Source organism: Amphibalanus amphitrite, unplaced genomic scaffold (genome assembly GCF_019059575.1).
Source record: "Amphibalanus amphitrite isolate SeventyFive unplaced genomic scaffold, NRLGWU_Aamphi_draft 000303F_arrow, whole genome shotgun sequence".
NCBI classification, from domain to species: domain Eukaryota; kingdom Metazoa; phylum Arthropoda; class Thecostraca; order Balanomorpha; family Balanidae; genus Amphibalanus; species Amphibalanus amphitrite.
The window spans coordinates 189,810-209,396 of record NW_024881798.1 but is presented as its reverse complement, the minus strand read 5'-3'; the positions used below and the strand labels follow the sequence as shown (position 1 = coordinate 209,396).

At 49.5% G+C, this 19,587-nt stretch overlaps 1 protein-coding gene across 1 annotated transcript; it reads left to right on the top strand.

Annotated features, from left to right (window-relative positions):
• The first annotated feature begins 231 nt into the window (after window positions 1–231).
• Window positions 232–18,883, top strand: LOC122387934 (cell surface glycoprotein 1-like). The gene is made up of 4 exons (XM_043378628.1): window positions 232–795; window positions 14,519–15,280; window positions 15,649–16,302; window positions 16,784–18,883. The coding sequence occupies exons 1-4, from the start codon at window positions 415–417 to the stop codon at window positions 17,291–17,293; spliced, it is 2,307 nt and encodes a 768-aa protein (XP_043234563.1). The 5' UTR covers window positions 232–414; the 3' UTR covers window positions 17,294–18,883.
• The last annotated feature ends 704 nt before the right edge of the window (window positions 18,884–19,587 follow it).

Genomic DNA, 19,587 nt, shown 5'->3' with positions numbered 1-19,587 from the left:
ATTCAATATTGCCGATACATAGTGCCGATTTCCGAGAAGCATGCTTTAAAAAATGCATAAGTTAAAATGAACGGTAATGGAAGGTATTCAAAGTTACTAGAGAAACGAACAGTTTTTGTGCTAAAATGAAACCAGGGTTATAGTTAAAACAGCACACTGCGTGTAATAAAACAACCCATTTAGACGTTATGGCCACCACGGAACCCGTTTACGGCACCTCTGGCTATTTCACGGCCGACCCCCGTCCAAACCAGCCGGGCCCGGGCCGTACCGTCTCCAGCGGCCTCAGCTTCCCACTCCTGCCGCCGCGCGGCGCCACGATCGGCAGCGCTCGGGGGCGGTCGGCGCGGTCGCCGCCGCCGGCCGGCCGGCAGTCCTTCCAGCGCCGCTCCGGTACCTCCTCGAGCGTCCAGCATGTCCGAGGCGAGCTCCGCACCGTCGCCGCCGCGGCTCTGCCACCTGGTCAAGTGGCCCACGTTCGACGGGTATGGGTTCAGCCTGCACACGGAGAAGGCCCGGCCCGGTCAACACATCGGCAAGGTGGACGCCGGTTCTCCAGCGGAGGCGTGCGGCCTGCGCGACCGAGACCGGATCGTGGAGGTGAACGGAGCGCCCATCTCCGGCTGGGGCCACACGGCCGTGGTGGCCGCCATCAAGAAGAACCCGGAGAGAGTCAGTCTGCTGGTGGTGGACGAGATCGGGTGGGAGTACTTCACCGGCAAAGGGGTGACCGTCAGCGCCGGCATGGAGGGCGTGGTGGAGAGCTCGGCCGAGGGCCGTGAGCCCGGCAAACAGGTGAGCTGGGGCTGAGAGTCGGAACGGTAGCGGCTTTTGAGGGGAGTCATAACGATCGGGGTGTCTCATCAGATACGACTGTTACACGTTTGGGTATGCTGAAAGACCTTGCATTCACTGCAATCGCACCGGTGCGACGCGCACGAGCTCTTCATATCTGATTGAATTGGCAGGATCGGTCTGCCACCGAGCCAACGACCGCTTTCCCTGCTGCAACCGTACTGGTTGTCTCCAGCCGGACTGGCAAGCTGGTGAAATACGTGTATTTTCGGCGTAGCACTAATTAATGCTTTAAATATGCGAGGGAGGCCGGCTTGGCATTGGTAAATGCGTGAGAACGAATGGACTGATATCTAGCAACACGAATAGCGTTACTTTGCGATGCAGCATGGCGGTATATATTGTCCCTGCTTCATGCGAGCGAAGCGTTAGCGAATGATACGCGTCGTCGCTGGACAAATCGGGCAATACATCATTGCAAATCCTCAGCCAACGACCGATTCCTGTCGCCTCCCTGCCGAGACACGTGCGGCTTTGAAAGTGGAAAGGTACTGCAGTGCCAAGGCTACACCATGTCAATGTGACGACCTCACATCGGCATAAAGATGTAGGCCAGGGAAGCTCCACTCCATTGTCCTTATGAAATAGTGAAAAGTGAAACACCTCAAACTTTCCTCATACAGATTTTAATCGATACCGACATATAGGGAGGCGCTGTATGCCCTGTAACATGCCTGCAACATTCTTGCAGTAAGAAAATACGGCGTCGTTTACTGGCTGAACACACCGTTACCAGTAACCAGAAGGAGCTACCCCTCGCCAAGGGGGCTTACCGACCGTTTCCTCACCATCACGCTAGTGCAGGATCACGATAGCAAAAACCTGTCTAAGCCGGTACCGCTTCACCGATACCCCGACCGTGACGGTTTTGACCGGTGACCTTAGCCTTCACCCCCGGCATCTTGCGGGTCAGGCCGATCGCTGGAATGACTCAGCGTGACCTCTCAGACGCCAAGAGGGCAATAAAGGGTTAAACGCATTCCCCACCCACACTCTGGGTGGCTTCGTGACTGTCGGCGTCCAGAGGCAAGTGTCGTGGCATGCTTCTACCTCGTGACTCAGATGTCTAGGCGTGCTCACGGTTACATCACGACTCAGTCACGAGTCATGATCGCTAAATCGGTCGACGGTAGTCACACCCACGATCTTGAATGACATTGGGAAGCGGGGCAAGTTGACAGCGCTAGCATCCGGTCAGGGCTAGGCTCAAATACCAGAGCATGTTCTTTCGGTCGAAGGGTGGATCCAGCAGCCAGGAAATAGGCGAGGCTTGCAGCCGAGTGCGAGGGAACGACCAAGCTCAATCGTCAAGCAGCTTCTCGATGCTGACCGAGCTCTTATCCAATCCAAATTAATTTTCTTTAGTCATAGAAGAGGCAGCCTGGAGCAATATCAGATTGAGGGTCTTTTATATGATATATCCCGCGCCGGGCCGGTGCTCTGAGATTCCGCGCCGGGCCGGGGGAGGGGTGTCTGAACACCCCCCCCCTTCTAACTCGGCTCCTGGGCCACGTAGCGACACGCAGTAAGCGGCAATCGAAAGATTAAGAATGTCCAAAATAAAGACGAAACCACTTCGGTCTTTTTTTTTGGTCAGGTCAAAGGTCGGGTCAGCAGAGGTCACCAAAGGTAAAATGTTGACTACTTCAACATTTTGGAAACTGCCAATGGCTATCTCGGGAACCAATAGAGCTACAGCGCCGAGAAAAAGCGCATTCGATAGCTCTTTTACAGACCTTTCTGATTAATGCTATCAGATTTGATCTCAGATCAACGGTTTAGCCTCCAGAGGGCAAAAACTCCAAAAATAGCCGTTTTTACGAGAAGCGTTTTTTCGGCAATAACTTTTGACTCAACAGAGCCATGACATTAGTTTTGCAAGCATCGTGTTCCTCTCGTCGAGACGCGTCGAATGAACTGTAATTTGATCTTGAAAGATCAACTTGAAAATTTGACCTCAGGTCAAGGTCATGACCTGACTGGAAAAGGTCATGCTGCATATCAGTCGATCCGCAACGTCGAGCCAAACACATTTAAGGCGTTTTCAGCGCTCTAGCACGCCTCTATCAGAAGTTATTAGCGAAAAACTGTTAGATTTTGTTCGTGTGACCTGAGATGACCTCGGGGACATAACCAGGGGTCACAGTTGCCATTTTCCGATTCAGTGTGTCAATTTTACCTACATGTCGATGTTTGGAGCGTCTAGAATAGCGTTTGTGCAAAACAGACGCTTTTCAATTTTCTCCCATTGACTGACTTATAATGGAGAGGCCGCAAAGTTGACCTGACCTTAGGTCACCGATATCAAAATTCCGAGATTAAAGTTTTATAGATAATGTTTCTCTAATCAATCGATGAAAGTTTCAAGGCAATCGATCAATCGGTGTAGCTGTGACGAGCATTCTTATTTTGTCTGAGGTGAGGTCACTTGGCGTGACCTGATGAGCTGACCTAAGGCGACCTGGGTCTGAAATTTGCACAACACGTGCAGAAAAGAGACCCGAACAGGTGTGCCAAAAACGACGGCGCGGAGCGCCGCCGTTTTTAAGATATCTGCGAAAAACCGCAGGGGGGGGGGTGTTCAAACACCCCCCGGCCCGGCGCAAGATATGTTTCGCTCGCTGCGCTCGGGTCGCTGAGCACTACGTCAAGCTACAACTTCTAATACTGGCATATACACTGTAAACCAAATTGACAAGTCTTGTGTAATATAACCAATCATCTCTTGGTATGTTTACCAATTGATACTTTTTAAACAAGCCGTTGTCTGGTGCATTGCTTGTCAGGTGACAACTACGAGTCAATAGCTACTATGCACACCAACTTCTCAGTATCCAGACCAACTCTACATTTGTTTCAACGTTTGTTTCTTAACCAGTTTTGGAAACTTGTTGCCGCATGGTTATTTAACCGGCGCCTAACTTGCACTGGTCAGCTGGTCAGCATACACATGGTCAGCTGCGCCTATGACGTCAGACTTGGCGGACCAATCAGCGGTCGCCGCGCGCCGTTAGCGGGCCCCGGCGCGGCGTTTTCGAACCAGCAGTTGTCGCGCGGCCGCCGTGCAGCCTGGAGCAGCGACGAGGGCTGTTCCAGCATTTGTGCAGTAAAAAGTGAAATCTGTGAACTGTGGTGTTCGTGCTGTGAGTGAGGCCCCCTCTGGCCTGCGGGACGCACTAAGCGTGCCTATACCCGCGTTCGAGACGCCTCCCTTCCCCTGCGCGCGCAATGTAAGTGGGCCAGACCTGCAGGTCTGCATGTGCATGCACATGTGAGCAGATGTTTTGCGGTCGGTGTTTTTATATATAAATACATTTATTTGCCTTTAATTCAACTCTTTGTATTTTTAACTTAACTGATGGACATATACGGGCTGTAAAAGCTAATCTGGTTGGCGATCATGATTTATTCGAATTATCTGCGTGATGGTGCAACTGCCATGATTGTTATGGTCAATGTTCAGGAAATATTCGTCATACGGGCATGTTATACTTCTGGCTTGATGCGGTGCACAGAACCATGTTCTTCCACATACGCAGCAGTTCTTGCTTCAAAGACTTATATGCTGACGATGCATGATAGGTATACCTACTGGGTATACCTACCTCATGCATTTACCACATCCATTCGAAAATATGCACTCGGAATTGTCTCCAGTCAATAGTATTAATTACGTGACCGTAATAAATACTAATGATTCCAGAAACTTCCGAATGGATGTGTGGTATGCATTCATTGATTATATAACCCATCAGTATTTCGTTTCTTGTCAGCGCAAGCCTTTGAGCAATAACTGATGCTAGTCATGGTTTTGTGCACCACTTCCAGCCAAAAAATAACCTGTCCGTATAGAAAATATTTCCCGAATCAGTATCGTGGCAATTGAAAACGAACGCGAATCGTAAGTTCTTAAGGTTATCAACGCAAACAAAGCGATTGTTGACAAGTTCGAACAGAGCGTTAGTACACTTACTTGTTGACAATTTGTAAGCTAGCAATGCCCAGTCAAAGGCTAGTTCATCAACAAACCAAGGGTTGGTGAACCGACAAGGAAACGAATATGCCTATCCAGAAGTTGGTAGCTCCACAAGGCCCAGACTAGTACTCAACAAGGTGACGCCTATGCGAATTGGAACCAAACTTGTAGACAAACTGTTAGTTTGTTGGCCAACAAGTCTGGGGTTGGTGAATCGACAAGGTATCGACAAGGTGACGCCTATGCGAATTGGAACCAAACTTGTAGACAAACTGTTAGTTTGTTGGCCAAGAAGCCTGGGGTTGGTGAATCGACAAGGTATCGACAAGGTGACGCCTATGCGAATTGGAACCAAACTTGTAACAAGGAGCCAACTTGTAGATTTGGTTTACAGTGTAGTGCCGTTCGAAGTTTGTATCATGATATGGAGGGTGCACCCTTCAACATCGCTTTATCGTAACTTTCTTAAAAAGCAGGCGCTGGGACGGAACGTTAACAAATACGCTGTTCTTTAATTTGCAACACTGTTTCTTTCTTAGTTTTCACGACTCAACCAATGAGAATATAATCTAATTCCCAATTCCTAATGCTATCAATTCATTTTCCCTAGTGGAGTTCGACCATCCGAATAAGTTTGCTATTCGCTCCTTGTCCGTTTCTCGTCCCTCGGCCGCGTTTTTCGTCGCCCTTTGCAGTGAGGTCTCGCCAGGCCGGAACTCCCTCCTATTGTTCTCCTTGAGTTTGGCACGGATCGTGCAGACGCCAGTCCGGCCCGGTCGGCTTGTCGCTCCATTAACCATGAGCGCGAGCGGGCGCGTGCCTCGGCCTGCCCCGGCCGATTACCAACCACGTGCCCGGCGATAGACGCCTCCGGACAACGGGTGAACTTCTCCAGGAAATGGGTGACAAGTAGGTAAACGACAGGAGAAGACGTCTATGCAGAATTCAATAAGGAACACAAGAAAATGGCCAAGTCATATTAATTTGTGATATAAAACAGCTATGTAATATGTATATTACAAATAGGTAAAGGCGAGAAACTGTTACGACTTATACGTCCGGCGTGCAGTAATTTTTAGAATAAATGTCTGCTCTCCAAACTCCGAAGACTGAATACTGCATGCGTCTTTCGGCGACCTTACAGCTGCAGCTAGCCGATAATAATAGCTATGTTTGCACAAAGCATGCAACTGAGCGGAAGACAATGGCTCACGCGGGTCCACAGTCGCAGCCTTGTCATTCAAAGGGTGCAGAACGCCGCCTCCGTGTGTAAACGGCGCAGTTTCCGCCCCCGTTCTGTAAGCTACAGGTCTGCTACCTTCACTGCTGTCGATCCGACCTCTGCGCCGGAACCGCCGAGCCCGAAATCCGGCACGTGCTGGTTTCAATTTCAAGACCGAGCTACTGGTACGACTCTAGAGAGCGCGCTGAAAAACACGGCTAGTCCGCACCATGGCCCACTGGCGCATCACCACTTGGCCGAGGCCCAGGGCCCCAGACGCGCTTTAGGCCAACTCATTTGTCTATGATTTGATTGTTGGGCTATCTTGCGGTACAGATGTAAGCTCACTGTCTGCGAGACTTGGTATAGTGATTACTGTACGTTTATAACGGCAAATGGGAGGAGCCGCTCAGTGCTCACGTCTACCTGTATATCACCTGCCGTTCAGCTCAGGATTACACGACTGTGGCTCGTATACTCAGGGGCCGGTTTGGCTACTACAAAACCAGACATCAGTGGTATATGCCACCCGTTGATCCGGTCTGATGATCCGGTCTGTCACAGGTCTTACCGGCAGATCTGATCGGTTCTTAGCCCATCCAGTGTCCCCGGCGGTAGCCAGAGTGGCGTCACACATTCCTCGGGGTTTATACCCCCCTCCCCCCTCACCCTCCGGCAGTCGTATGAGGTCATCTGCCATTGGCCGGGCCTTGGTAGGATGTGCTGAAGAGATATCGCGTTAATTTCTCTTTTTGAAAGTTGAAGAGGATAGATCGCTACCGTCAAGAGATCCAAGGTCAAGCTTCAGTAGACAGCGTTTGTCGAATTCGGCGTTAATCATTTAGGTATCTATAGAAGATTAGGAGCGTAAAGTTCTTGAGTCAAAAAATACACCTTCCAGAAAACAGTGACTAATCGGCAATTTACCGATTCGAGGAACGGCCTGCGTGACATAAACAAAGTATAAAAATGCCGACACAGCCATCGTAAACGTTCAACGATTTATTCAGTAAATGTCTCCTTTACCTATATTGCATTTGGTGCTCAGTGTTCATACAAGACTTCTTCTATTTTGACGAAAATATTTTATTTCCTTTCGTTTCTAAGTGATTGATTTATTTAATAAACAAACCATGAATGATTTCTGAATGCGGACAGAGAAGCCTGCGAATGTCAAGTGCCAAGCCAAATGAATGTCTCCAATTGGCACTAGTCGGCCTTGACACGAAGGCCGCTTCAATTATCCCGAGTTCGCAGCCACGTAATAAAACGTCATCAAGCCAGGTATCCTTCGCTATGCGCTGCATTCCTGTGTCCGTAGAGAGTGAGAGTGAGCGAGGAGAGAGGGTGAAAGAGGAGGAACGAAGGTCAGCTCACTCGTTAATACATCTCCAAACAGTTTCAGCCAGGAAGCAAACATTTGAAAATACGACAAAGCCCGATGACGGCGACGGCTTTTCTCGCACCGTTCGCTGCAGATGAGGCTGGGGAGCTGGCTGAGCGGTAATATCCAGTCACGGTCTCGGCCTCTGTCGAGTCGCCGCGGCCCCGGCCGGGTCCCCAGCTCTCTCAGCTGGCCCAACGGTGACGGGTCAGACTGCACCGGCGTCCAGCGGCGGCCGGCCGACCCTCGCCGGCCTGTATTCATGTTCTCTCCGCGCCGGTCCACACAGCCGCTATCTGGGTTCAGAAGTGGCCAATACCCTAATTTTCGACAAATTTTAAAGTGTGATTTTCTCACATTTTCTGTTCGTAAATTGATCAGACTTTATAAAATATCATCCAGAAAAAATATTACTCATTCTGGCACATATTGGTGGGCTCCCAAAGTACACCGTTTTGTTTTGCTCCGTGAGGCCGAACTTGTGCTGCGATTTTCATGTAAATGTTGACGAGTCTCCTGTCATATTCTTTGCTTGAACATGCGTAAGTAAGATATCAGCTGAAAGGGGAAAATGTGCGGAATCCATTGGTAACAAAAGTGCATCTAAAAAACTTCCCACTCAGTTATTGTAAGCTAATTGTTGCACACTTGCACAAAGCAGAAGGGCTTGAGGATTTCAATATTTACATAGGCCTACCAAAAAACGCACAGCGTGCTTCACATCGAGACAACGTCCATAACATATACCGCACAATTGTTATTCATTTGCTGAAAAAATTAGGTCGGCATCACACTGCCGGCAAAAGTTATTGCAGTTTTAGTGACGCTAGGTCGCCGCCCGGCCGACCCCGGTCAGGTCGGCCGGGCGGCGGCCGTGCACCTGACGTCCGTGCGGTTCGGCAGCTGACCAATCAGCTGCGAGAGAGGAGCGCGGTCCGTCTAATCGCTCCCGGCAGTTGCTTGTGCTGAGGGGTGCTCGACGCTAGTGTCGATTGCATTTGTTGGTTGTCGATTGTCCATTGACTTGTGGGCATACTTTCTGGTGACCAATAAATGTACGTCGTCGTAACTGAATGTAGTCTGATCAAATTCAATAAAGCAAAAAGACATCCAGCCAACAGAACATCGTAAGAATGTCCGATATGGTTGATAACATTAAGAGTTTTGGGGAGCTGCCATCGACCAGAATGAACCTTATTGGCTTTTGTATGTAACATTTGCATTGCTTTGGGAAAGTTTCAGCCAGATATCTTCAGAAATGGCAATGTTATCGGCTTTTGCATTTTACCGTAGTCGGTTAATCACAATTTTCGATATTGCAAAGGCAATTTCAGTACGTTCTTGACATCAAAAACCAAAACGAATAGCATCATCGTGTTCCAGAGCTCAAATTGCATCCGATGCACATCTTGTTTGTTGAGAATGCTCAACTTCAAAATTTGGCCTTTCTGACCTCGCCGTGACCTGACCTTCATTTGTCGAATGGAAATAGTTTCGAATCGGACGACCCAGATGACATCATTTTTAGATGCTTTTGCCGAAATGGACCATTAAAGATGTGTCGCATGACCTTAAAAATGTTTACATTTCCTTCCATGACCTTTTCCATGACCTTGTGTGACCCATGACCTTTCCATGACCTTTTGTGACAAAGTTAGGTTTCGTTTGTCAGCTATTCCTATCAGAAGCCGTTTGAACTTTTAGTATTGAACGAGTAGTTTCGAAGACAGCAGGGAAGCTATGCAGAATCCCCTCCCGAGTCACCCACGTTATGGGATATACCCGTCATCCGCGGATTACAAGCAAAAATATTTTTTTACGGCAAGGATGTATGAGTATGGATGCTCATACGTTCCCATATGTGACCTTACGGTTGACTTCACATACAATAAAAATTGCTTGGCAAAATGTCAACTGGTTAACGAGTTATCGCATTTTGGCCACTTCCGAACTCAAATAGCGGCTGTGTGCGGTCGGTTGGCGCCGACACGATCACCGCTACACCGCATGCGTCCCCAGCTCGGCGACATTTGCCTATCAGCTCACATCCGAGGGGTGGTCGGCGCGCTCCCTGGACGGGACCGGGCCGGGACGGGCTGCTCAGGCCGGGCCGGGCCGGACCGACAGGGCACAGGGTAGGGACAGGATGGCCGGGCGCAGGCGGCAGGTGCCTGGTGGGGTCACAGCCGGGCCGCTCCGCCGATACTGGCACAAGGTGAACGGGGACAGGAGAGGAGAAATAGAAAGGGAGAGGAGATATACATATGTATTACGTAGATGGAGGGGAGAGGAGGGAAGGTTAGCGGAATGAGGTAGAGTTAATTGCAGACGGGGAAATGCTGATAATTAACGCTATTCCCTGGTAATTCTATATCGACTATATCAAGGGGATTTAAGGTTTTCGGGCTTTGAACATTTTGTAGTTAATAGGTGACTACAAATGCTTTGCATGTAGCCAAATTGCTTGTATCGGTTTGAAAGGCATTTCTTATTTGTTTCTACGGGCTGTAACAATGCCCAGTGTCCATCAGTCACCTTCGCTCGCCTCGAGTCTGGTTCGCGTCGGAAACTCGGTCGGCTTGTGTTGTAACTGTGGGACTACCTGAGCGACCTTGGACCGGACGTGACCCGCCATCCCATCCCCTCCAGTCTCGTTACGTCCACTCTGCCGGTGGTATCTCCCTCCCCTCCCTCCCCCCCCCACAATCGGACAGCTCCAAGAGTCTGAGGTCACTGTGGTTCGCTCTGAAAGGCCGAACGCAGTACCGCATTTAGCCCAGCCTCGACCCGCCGGGCTGCTGAGCTCAGCAGAGCCGAGCTGCAGCGTGTTAGCCACAGCGGGGAACACCATGGTTCAAATATTATCCATGGGAGGTCTGGTCAGGCTAATCCCTGCCTTGTGCCGGCAGTCCGGTGTAGAGACATAAGATCTGTAAAATGCAGCTTAGAAGCAGGTCTAAGCAGAAGCACTCCATCGGTTTCCAAAGAATGGAAGCGGGATGGATATGATCTGTACCTAAACATCCCAGTTTGTTTTGTTTTGTTGGGTTAGGCCCTTTCGGTCGACAAGACCATTGCAGAGCCGGAAGGATGATAGGAATTAGGGGGAGACATTGGTCTGGGCAGGCACCCTAGAGAGTCGCCGGGGCTGAGCCCGTCCATAGGACAGGCCGACCAGCCCCCCAAGCACTCTCTGCACCCGGCTACGGGGTGCAGCTCCCTCGGGAGCAGCGGTGCCGCTCCAAGGGAGCAGCCCGCATGAGATAAAGTTGCCTGTCCAGCCCGGAAGGGGGTTGCGGCGTGGAGGAGAAGGATTTCAGTATCCTGAGGATAGAAGCACGGATAGGTCAAACATCCCAGAATGCAAGCCATGTGTGGTTAGTTTGTCTGTTGGACTTGGAATCCACGAAGGGAAAGGCTGACCATGACCCGTCGCGTTCCGACTCCGTCTACCGGCCACTCCGGAGAAGCCGGCCGTAAATGCCGGTCACCTGTCTCCATTTGGGCGGTGCCAAGTGTCATCAGAACGGGAGCGTGAGGCGCGCACGGGGTCAGACCACTGGATCACCTTGAAACCACGAGCGATTCCGTGGGAAACCGCAGACGGCACGGGTGTGCCGAAAACGAACCGGTCCTCTGATCCCGCGGTAATTAACGGTATTTGACGTGTTTGGTGTCTTGAAATGGTCCATTAACTCGGTGTCACAAAGCACAAAAGAGCTGCATGCTTGAATGGAATGGACGTTGGATTACCCTGGTTGACTAAGTTTCTTTCAATCTAGTAACTAATTACCATAAATCGTGACTTTAATGAGTGCCCAACTATTACCTATGGCAACAATATAAAGCTAAGAAAACTGAATAGCCGTGCCCGTTTTGATGACAACTACAAGGAGCGAAGTTCACGGGCGTCACTTTCCGGAAATTATTGGTAGGGCTCTAATGGCTTATTTAAGGATACCAATGCCATTCTTACCATGCAACGCCATAGGGCTAGTGTTAACGTTCCGAAATTATTGGTAGGGCTCAGGCCCTACACACAGAAAAATATTAACACCGTTAGCGGTGTAATTGCACAGTACATATCTGAGCACTTGAGGAAAGTTAATTTAGTCCCTTCCCCGCTTAAATTACTCGCGCTTCTAAATGAACACCAGGAAGAAGGTAATAGAACACTGTTAGGAGGGTTGGGTGTTTTGCTACATGTAGTAAAACACCCAACCCTCCTAACAGTGTTCTATTACCTTCTTCCTGGTGTTCATTTAGAAGCGCGAGTAATTTAAGCGGGGAAGGGACTAAATTAACTTTCCTCAAGTGCTCAGATATGTACTGTGCAATTACACCGCTAACGGTGTCAATATTTTTCTGTGTGTACCAAGCCTAAAAAAACACCCATGGGCCGAAGTTCTTACATTGGCGCTGTACATACAAGTGCACATGCATAGTGCATACCTTTTATTGTGCATTAGCGAAGCCTTTAGAGCCCACATTTGGAAGCAGCATGCAAGAAGAAGTACCCACCTACCCAACCCATATAATTTATCGAACCTACAGGTCGGGAAGATTCAGTAGCTAATATTCACTGAGCGCACCACTTAGCAACAGAAATAGCTTCCAGGCCGCCGAATATAATCACATGCACTGATACGGCGGCTTCCTGTTTTTGCCACCACCGCCGTTCGTCAGACCCTCACTGCGTGACACGCGCTCCGGGAGCTTCAGTGGGACGAATTATTCGGCTGCTTGTATTTGGAAATATCACTGTACTCAGCTTGTGGGTGTTCCGCAGTCATTCATTACGTGCCACTTTATCGTCCGAGATAGGAATTTCAGTTCCTTTTTCTTCGCAGACGTTCGTCAAAATGAACAATATTTAAAAGTACCTAAAAGTGTGCGATTAACAGCGAAATCAGCAACGGGCATGTTAGGCAGTAGGCACATATGTTGAATTAGGAGGAACATGAAGCACATCAGCTACAGTTACACAGAATAAATACTATAAAGAGATCTAGGTATATAAGTAGACATTGAAGACAAAAGAAGCTGCAATGGCGGTTCGGAGTTGCTTGACGTTTTATCAAATTAAGGTGATATTTGAGAATATTATGTTCGAGCGTAACCTATGCATGCTTGAAGTTTATGACTAGTTTTTTTTAGACATTCCAGATACCTACCTACTACCTAGTTATACTATAAGAGTAATAATTAACTTCCTAAATTAAGGCTTAGTTTGCTTCTTTTTCTTTTTTCTTTGTTTCTTTTTTCGATATTATCGTTATTTCTCAGGCGAATAACGTTCAGAAATTTGACATTTGGCATGCTATGCATTGTATTACTCTGAAATTTATCAACAGTAGGTAGGCAGGCTAATTAGTAATATTGCCACGCAAATTATCATCGCACTACCGGCCTTCTAATCTACTAGACATCCAGGCTGAATGTCGTTAGATACGATAATCATTTTACCTGGCGAAGAGTCTTGCGGTGACGTCAGGGCCCATCCGACATTCCCGCTTCATAAATTGGCCGGCTGGCGTCATTTTCCCCGATCCGACCGGTCCAGTCGGCACGGCCTCGGCGAAGGTCAGGAAAATGTGAACGGTGCTCTTCAGTACTCGTCGGTTTGTAGCCGCTAACGGGTTTGGTTGGGTCCTAAAAACTGCTGGCTATAGGACTTAAGCTCATCGTATAGTTTAGCTAGTTAGGAGAACAGTCAAAGCCGTTCGTAAGCTCATTCAACTGATCCAACCGCCTCCCCTCATCGCACAAAGCAGAGAATCGCCGCACTCGCTTCTCCCTCTGGTTAGGGAAACTGCAATGCGACACACAAACGTATCCCGGCGCATTCCGTCCGTCCCGGGCGCCACGCGAGGCGAACCAGGGTATATAGAGGCGAACGGAGCGAATTCGACCATACGTGCCAACTCTCCCAACTGGGCGTCTGGAGTCTTCCATGTGCAAAATGCGCAGCACGTGTCACTCAGCCACACTTCTGTGGTTATTCCGTCCTCGACTCTGACACTACCGATCGTCAGACTGATAGGTTCTGACCACGTCGAGTACCCTGGCTCGTGCAGGGGCCGGTACGATGAGGGACGGTGTTGCAGCATTTGGGTCGGTGTCATAATGTTACCATGTGCCCGACACAATACCGACCACTGGTCTGAGCCGTATCGGCGCATTGTATCATTGATGTTGTCCTTGGAAGCCTTTTGGTCCGAGCCCTGCATTCAGAGGCCCACCAGGAGCGACAGATCGGTGGCAAAGATAGCCTTCTGGTGTCCCCATGTGTCGTTTCTATACTTTGTTTGGGTTCCGTTTGTGATAGATTTCGACCAGTGCGCATTACCGTTATTCGATTAAAGGGACACTCCCACCTTAACATTAGTTTTGAGTTGAGATAGCCAAATTGGTGGCCATGGCCTGCAAATACCGGTTTGGGCATTCACAACATCGAAAAATGCTTTAATTCGAAGATATGGAATTTCAAACTTGCAGTTTTCGGATTCTAAGGGGCTAATGCATTGGAATGCCCCCTTAGAATTTGTGACGTCAGCGGAGATCTAACGATTTTTAAATCTTAGACTAAAACCATCGTTAACACGTGGTGGTATACGCTGCTTTGCGCGCAACGTCTGCCGCACTTTAAGGCTGCCAAATTATTGCTTCCAAATAAAGTCGCTAGTAACAGGGGAGATCCCAAAAAGTAAACAAAAGTAAAAGCCTAATATCTTGAAAACCAGTGAATATTTTTCGGTGAAATTTGGTAGATATTCGTTTTCGCTCTTTCTGAACCAAGGGACATCACTTTCATGCCAATTCATTAACTTTTTTGAAGGTGGGAGGGTCCCTTTAACATGAAATACTGTGAATCGCCATATGTTCACTTCTATCCGTTATTTTGGGCTCTGAAGTCGTGTACTTCGTCAATCAAGAGTACTTATTTTATACCGCTTTTACACGTAAGAAATACGTTTTGTTACATTTTTGAACACGTTGTAAAAACCAGCTTTTTGGTGCATTTTAAACACGTACTAAAAGCGATCTTTTCTTAATCTAACACTGAAACTTGTTTTCGCAGGCGAAAACCAGCCCCCCGAAGCCGGCGCACAAGGGCCCGATCCCTGTGAAACCTCCGGTTCCGCCAAGCACCGACAAGAAGCAAGAGGAGGACTCCAAGAAAGAGGAGGACGACACCAAGCAGGAGGAGACCTCCACTCCAGCCGAGGCTGCCAAAAATGAAAATGGCTCTCCAGTAGCCGACGAAAATGTCGCTGAAAACAAGGAAGAAACAAATGATAACTCGGATAGCTCCCCTGACTCGGCGGATAAATCAGTGGCTGAAGAGAAAACGGATTCAACCGAGACAGCGCAGAATGGCTCGACAGATGAACCAAAACCAGCGGAAAACGGCGCGAAGTCAGCGGAGGAGAAGACCGAAAATGCGGAGGAACCTAAACCAGAGGACTCCAAACCAGAGGACTCCAAACCTGTGGAGGACTCCAAACCTGTGGAGGACTACAAGCCAGAGGAGGACTCCAAGCCAGTAGATGAATCTAAACCGACAGAAGAATCCAAGCCAACCGAGGAAGTTAAAGCAGATGAAGAAACTGAGGTGGCTGAAGATGAATCTAAGCCAGCGGAGGAACAATCCAAGCCGGCTGATGCCTCTAAGCCTGTCGAAGAGGAGCCAAAACCAGCCGAGGAGGAGCCTAAAGCTGCGGAGGAGCCTAAGGCTGTGGAGGAGGAACCCAAACCATCGACTCCTGAAGCCAGCCCGGTGCCTCAGATCACTATCACAACAGAAGAGAATAGCGATGCGACTCCTGCAGAACAAGAAACGGTAAGATCCAGGGGTGCAGATAATTCATTCACCGCCGAGTTTGCACCGTGATTGCAGATAATTCATTCACCGCCGAGTTTGCACCGTATTTTGTAAAATTTAAACACCAGATGCTATAGGGAGCTTTACTTTGCCTAAAAATAGCCTTACACAATGCGCTCAATAACACAGTAAATCAAACTAAGCGTTGCTGTTCAATGTGTTTCTGACGTTGTTTTTATTAATGTGTAAAAGGAACCCAACCGCTAATAGCCGTTATAAGCGTTACTGTTTAGTGCGTGCTTAAATATCCCAGTTTACACCTTTTCTTCCCATCAGATACGTAAATGAAGCACATATTCTAACATGCGCAACCACAATCGTTCTAGGGTGACGGTGCCGAAGCGTCAAAGGAGGACGAGGTCGACAAAGCAGCAGAAGCTGTAGGAGAAACTACAGCGCCATCAGCAGAGACGGAGACAAAACCGACAGAGACTGAGACAGCAGAGACGGAGACGAAGCCAGCGGAGGTGGAGACGGCTCCTGCAGAGACGGAGACGGCTCCTGCGGAGAAAGAGGCGTCTACTGAGCCCGAGACACCAGCAGAGGCGCCGGAGCCGGCAGCGGAAACAGAGGCGACCGAGACGGAGACTGTCGAGACGGCCAAAACCGAAACGGCAGAGACTGAGACGGCTGTGACGGAGACGGCCAAGACCGAGACTGCCGACGCCGAGACTGTGCAGAAAGAGGCTGAGAAGACAGCCAAGGAGGAACCAGCAGAGGAGGAACCAGCCAAGGAGGAACCAGCCAAGGAGGAACCAGCAAAGGAGGAGCCAGCAAAGGAGGAGCCAGCCAAGGAGGAGGCGAAACCAGACAGTCCCGAGCCGGGCAAGGTGGAGGAGACGGAAGAGAATGCATCTGAGGAGAAGGAAGAGAAACAAGCAGAGCAGCCGAAAGAGGAGCTGAAGCCAGCGGAGGGGGAGAAGTCCGAAGATAAGCCTGAAGTGAAACCAGAACCACCAGTTCAGCAGGAGGAAAAGAAGGTGAGATATTCAGCCCACAATTAATGCCGAATGTTTGACAGGGCAGGAGCCTTGAACCGTTGTAAAGATAGTTAAAAAAACATTGACCGGAGAAAAGTCTCAACAGGTTATTTTTACACAGAATAAGCACAACGTTTTTTGCCCATGTATCATGAACACGAATAGTTTTAAATGCCCGAATTATTTTGGCACAAATCTAAAAAAGGTCGTGGACATCGACAAATGTTTTGCAATAGGACATCGTGACACGTTGTCATTCATCCCTATTTACTATTGAAGGAGGCGAAAACAGTTCGGAGCCGGATAAATCTGAGAGGACAGAATAGCAAAAGCAGAAAGCGGAGGCATCGGTTATACCGGTTAAAGGGACAACGCCCACTCAATCGCCAGACAAGCACAAACAATGCAACATGAATGCCGAACCAGCCGCACGAGCCCATTGTCCGTCCGTTTACCAATGCCCTTGTGTTTGTTTCCTCAGGCGGAGCCACAGGCCGCTCCCGCTGAACCCGCCCCAGCTGCGGCCCCGGCGAAGCGGGCGACTGCGACGCACGACTACGAGCCGATCCAGTTCAACAGCGCAGCCACTGCCCCCGCTGCCACCGCTGCTGCCCCTGCTGTGGACCCAGCGGCACCCTCCGGGACCACAGAGTCCCAGAAGGCCCGGCACGACCCCGCCGCGCCGCCTGCCTCGCCACCTGCCGCTACCACCGCCTCTCCGCCGGCACCGAACGGCAGCGCCGCTGCCACCGCGAAACCGTCGCCGTCATCGGCTCAGAAACCATCGCCGGCGTCTGCTGAGAAACCAGCAGCGGCTGCTAAAGGAGCCGAGAAGCCAGCGGCTAAGAAGTCTGACAGCATCGAGGATGAGTCGTGGAAGAACTTGACGGTGGCCGAGATGCGCGAGCGTCTGAAGGCCAAGAAGAGGCACGATCCTCGCGAGGATAAGATGTCGTTCAAGAGGCGGCATGAGATCGTCTCCAATATGTAAGGGTGAGCTGAGCGCTGATGAGGACAGGGTGAGGGAGAATGATGACGGCTTCTGACTTGGACTCACGTTCCAGAGCTGATGTGATGAAGTGTTGATGACTGAGAGTGACGAGTTAGTGACTGAGGAAGAGTTGTGAGTTGTGAGGCAGAGTGGAGTTTCACTGGTGAGGCACTGAGCCACTGAGACAGTGTCTCGCAGTGATCTGCAGGACCGGTCGTGATGCTACTGAGCTGCCACAAGGGCGTGTTAGATCGGCAGATCGCAGCCCTTCTCATGCATTTTTCATCAGAGGTCACTGACAGCCGGATAGCAACTCAAGGATCGAGTGAAATTATTTCAGAAATTATTTCAGGTCGTCATTGGTTTTCGCTTCTGTTTTTCCGGATTCACATTGGCCAAACTAAGCAGCATGTTCTACCTAGCTTTTACGACAATATTCTGATGGGCAAGACTCTACAGAACACATAACTACCCTAGAGCCATAAATAAACTTGCAGTCAATGCCACACCCAGTAATAGCAATCGACTGGAATTTGCATTGCATGGCGAAATTTGCACCGTAAGTGCACTGCGGGACCGGCGTGATCACTACTATATGCAAAGTGGCTGCCGGGTGTGTCGCCTCGTGGCTTTCGTAGCATATCGAGGATCAAAGCGCGGGAAACGGTGTCGTCAAGTCAAGAACTAGCTGCAGTCAAGAAGCAGCCGTGTGATAGTACCGAGACAATGATCAGAGACGAGCATTTCCCTATCAGACTACACGGCACGCACACCGATCACGGTTGTAGTGGGATAGGTATGACTATTGGTAAACAAATTCGAGAACGTCTGTAATTCGTAAATTCGTCTGTCTGTAATCAGAGAGGTCTGTCATCGTTAAATCAGGTTCGCACATTTATTAAAATGCGCAATGTTCCTGACGTCTATATAGGTTGCTACGAGACGAACCGCGAGCCAACGCAAATAAATGGAAACGAGACTTGTATAGAAAATAGACGTTATACTGCACAGTGCACAACTTGATTATTCACACTACGGAAAGCTTTTGTTATGGATGCATGAGTGGGTATGTTTGTAGATTGAAGACTTGCCTACTTTCTGCGTTATGGTTGTGCCATTACCGTGTAGCAGCAGAGGTCAATGTGATTGGTATAATGTGGAGCTGAAATCTGTAAATATAGTCGTTATAGGAATGGCTCGTAAGATATGCTTACCCTTACACGCAAACGGCCCGGGACTGATGCATTATAATCGAGAGATTGTCTGATACTGAGTCGACCCCTGTGACCAATTGCACCATATCAGTGAGTGACCTGTGAGCCCTTGCCTGTCATGTGCGTCCGCCCGCCGTCGGCCGGAGGAATGTTCGGGTCTCGCCGTTGATTGTCATTGGCGCATTGAAGTTGAAGAAGCCCGTGTGGAAGATATAGGAGGATCCACAGCCGCCTCATAGATGAGCGTGAAGTTATCATGGCGACCGCTATACGACCGTCACGCCATGTAGATCGAGTGCTGTTAGACAGCATGCTTTGTTGTATGCACTGCTGGTGGAATCGATATAGCTCTTATTAATACATTGTATATTCAAAATAGCATGTGAAAGAAAGCTCGTGCGGAAAATGTTAAATGAGCATCCGAACATTTATTCTGAAGGCTGCCTCTTGAACGAAATCGGATCTCATCACTGAAAGAGTCGTGGACGTCGACGCCAACTTCACGGATATTTCTTTTAGCCCCGGGAGGTGGGTCTGCCAGAATCCACATACCTATATCCTTATCTTTATTCCTTTATACATCCTAGGATAGAAGGATTTGATAAAAAGGAGGATATTAGCGACCGAATGGGACGAGGGTGGCTGTTTAAGTAGCAAGCACAGGGCCCGGAGAACGGTGACCAAAAGGGCCAGACGGAAATCAAAAGTCTGAACCACGGGCGGGGCTGCCCTGCCAACACTGCGGGATGGAGGGGGGGGGGGGGGGAGGGTGCTGGGTTCCAGAATGCGAGACGAAGAGACTAAGGTGAGTGGTGACCAATGTAAAACACTTCCTAATCCCTTTTACCCGTGTCCATTCACCGGACCCTTTCCTGCCTTATTCAATCCCGCGCTCCTTCTCTAGTCTAGTCCTTTACCCACGGAATAGAGAGCCTACTTATGGATTTAGCCTGCGGATGCTTGGTACCGGAAGGGTGCCGGACAGGATACAAGGCGCCAGGCGGCACGGGGCACTGGGAAGGGAATGAAGCACGGCAGTCGGCACGGAGCCGCGGGCGGGGTGCCGGTTGCGACTCATCT

Bases quoted from the DNA above. Each gene is read 5' to 3' on its own strand.
- LOC122387934 (XM_043378628.1), top strand. From the start codon at position 415: ATGTCCGAGGCGAGCTCCGCACCGTCGCCGCCGCGGCTCTGCCACCTG. The intron at 15,281-15,648 runs GTAAGATCCAGG...CAATCGTTCTAG, and splicing joins CTCCTGCAGAACAAGAAACG to GGTGACGGTGCCGAAGCGTC. The intron at 16,303-16,783 runs GTGAGATATTCA...TTGTTTCCTCAG, and splicing joins TTCAGCAGGAGGAAAAGAAG to GCGGAGCCACAGGCCGCTCC.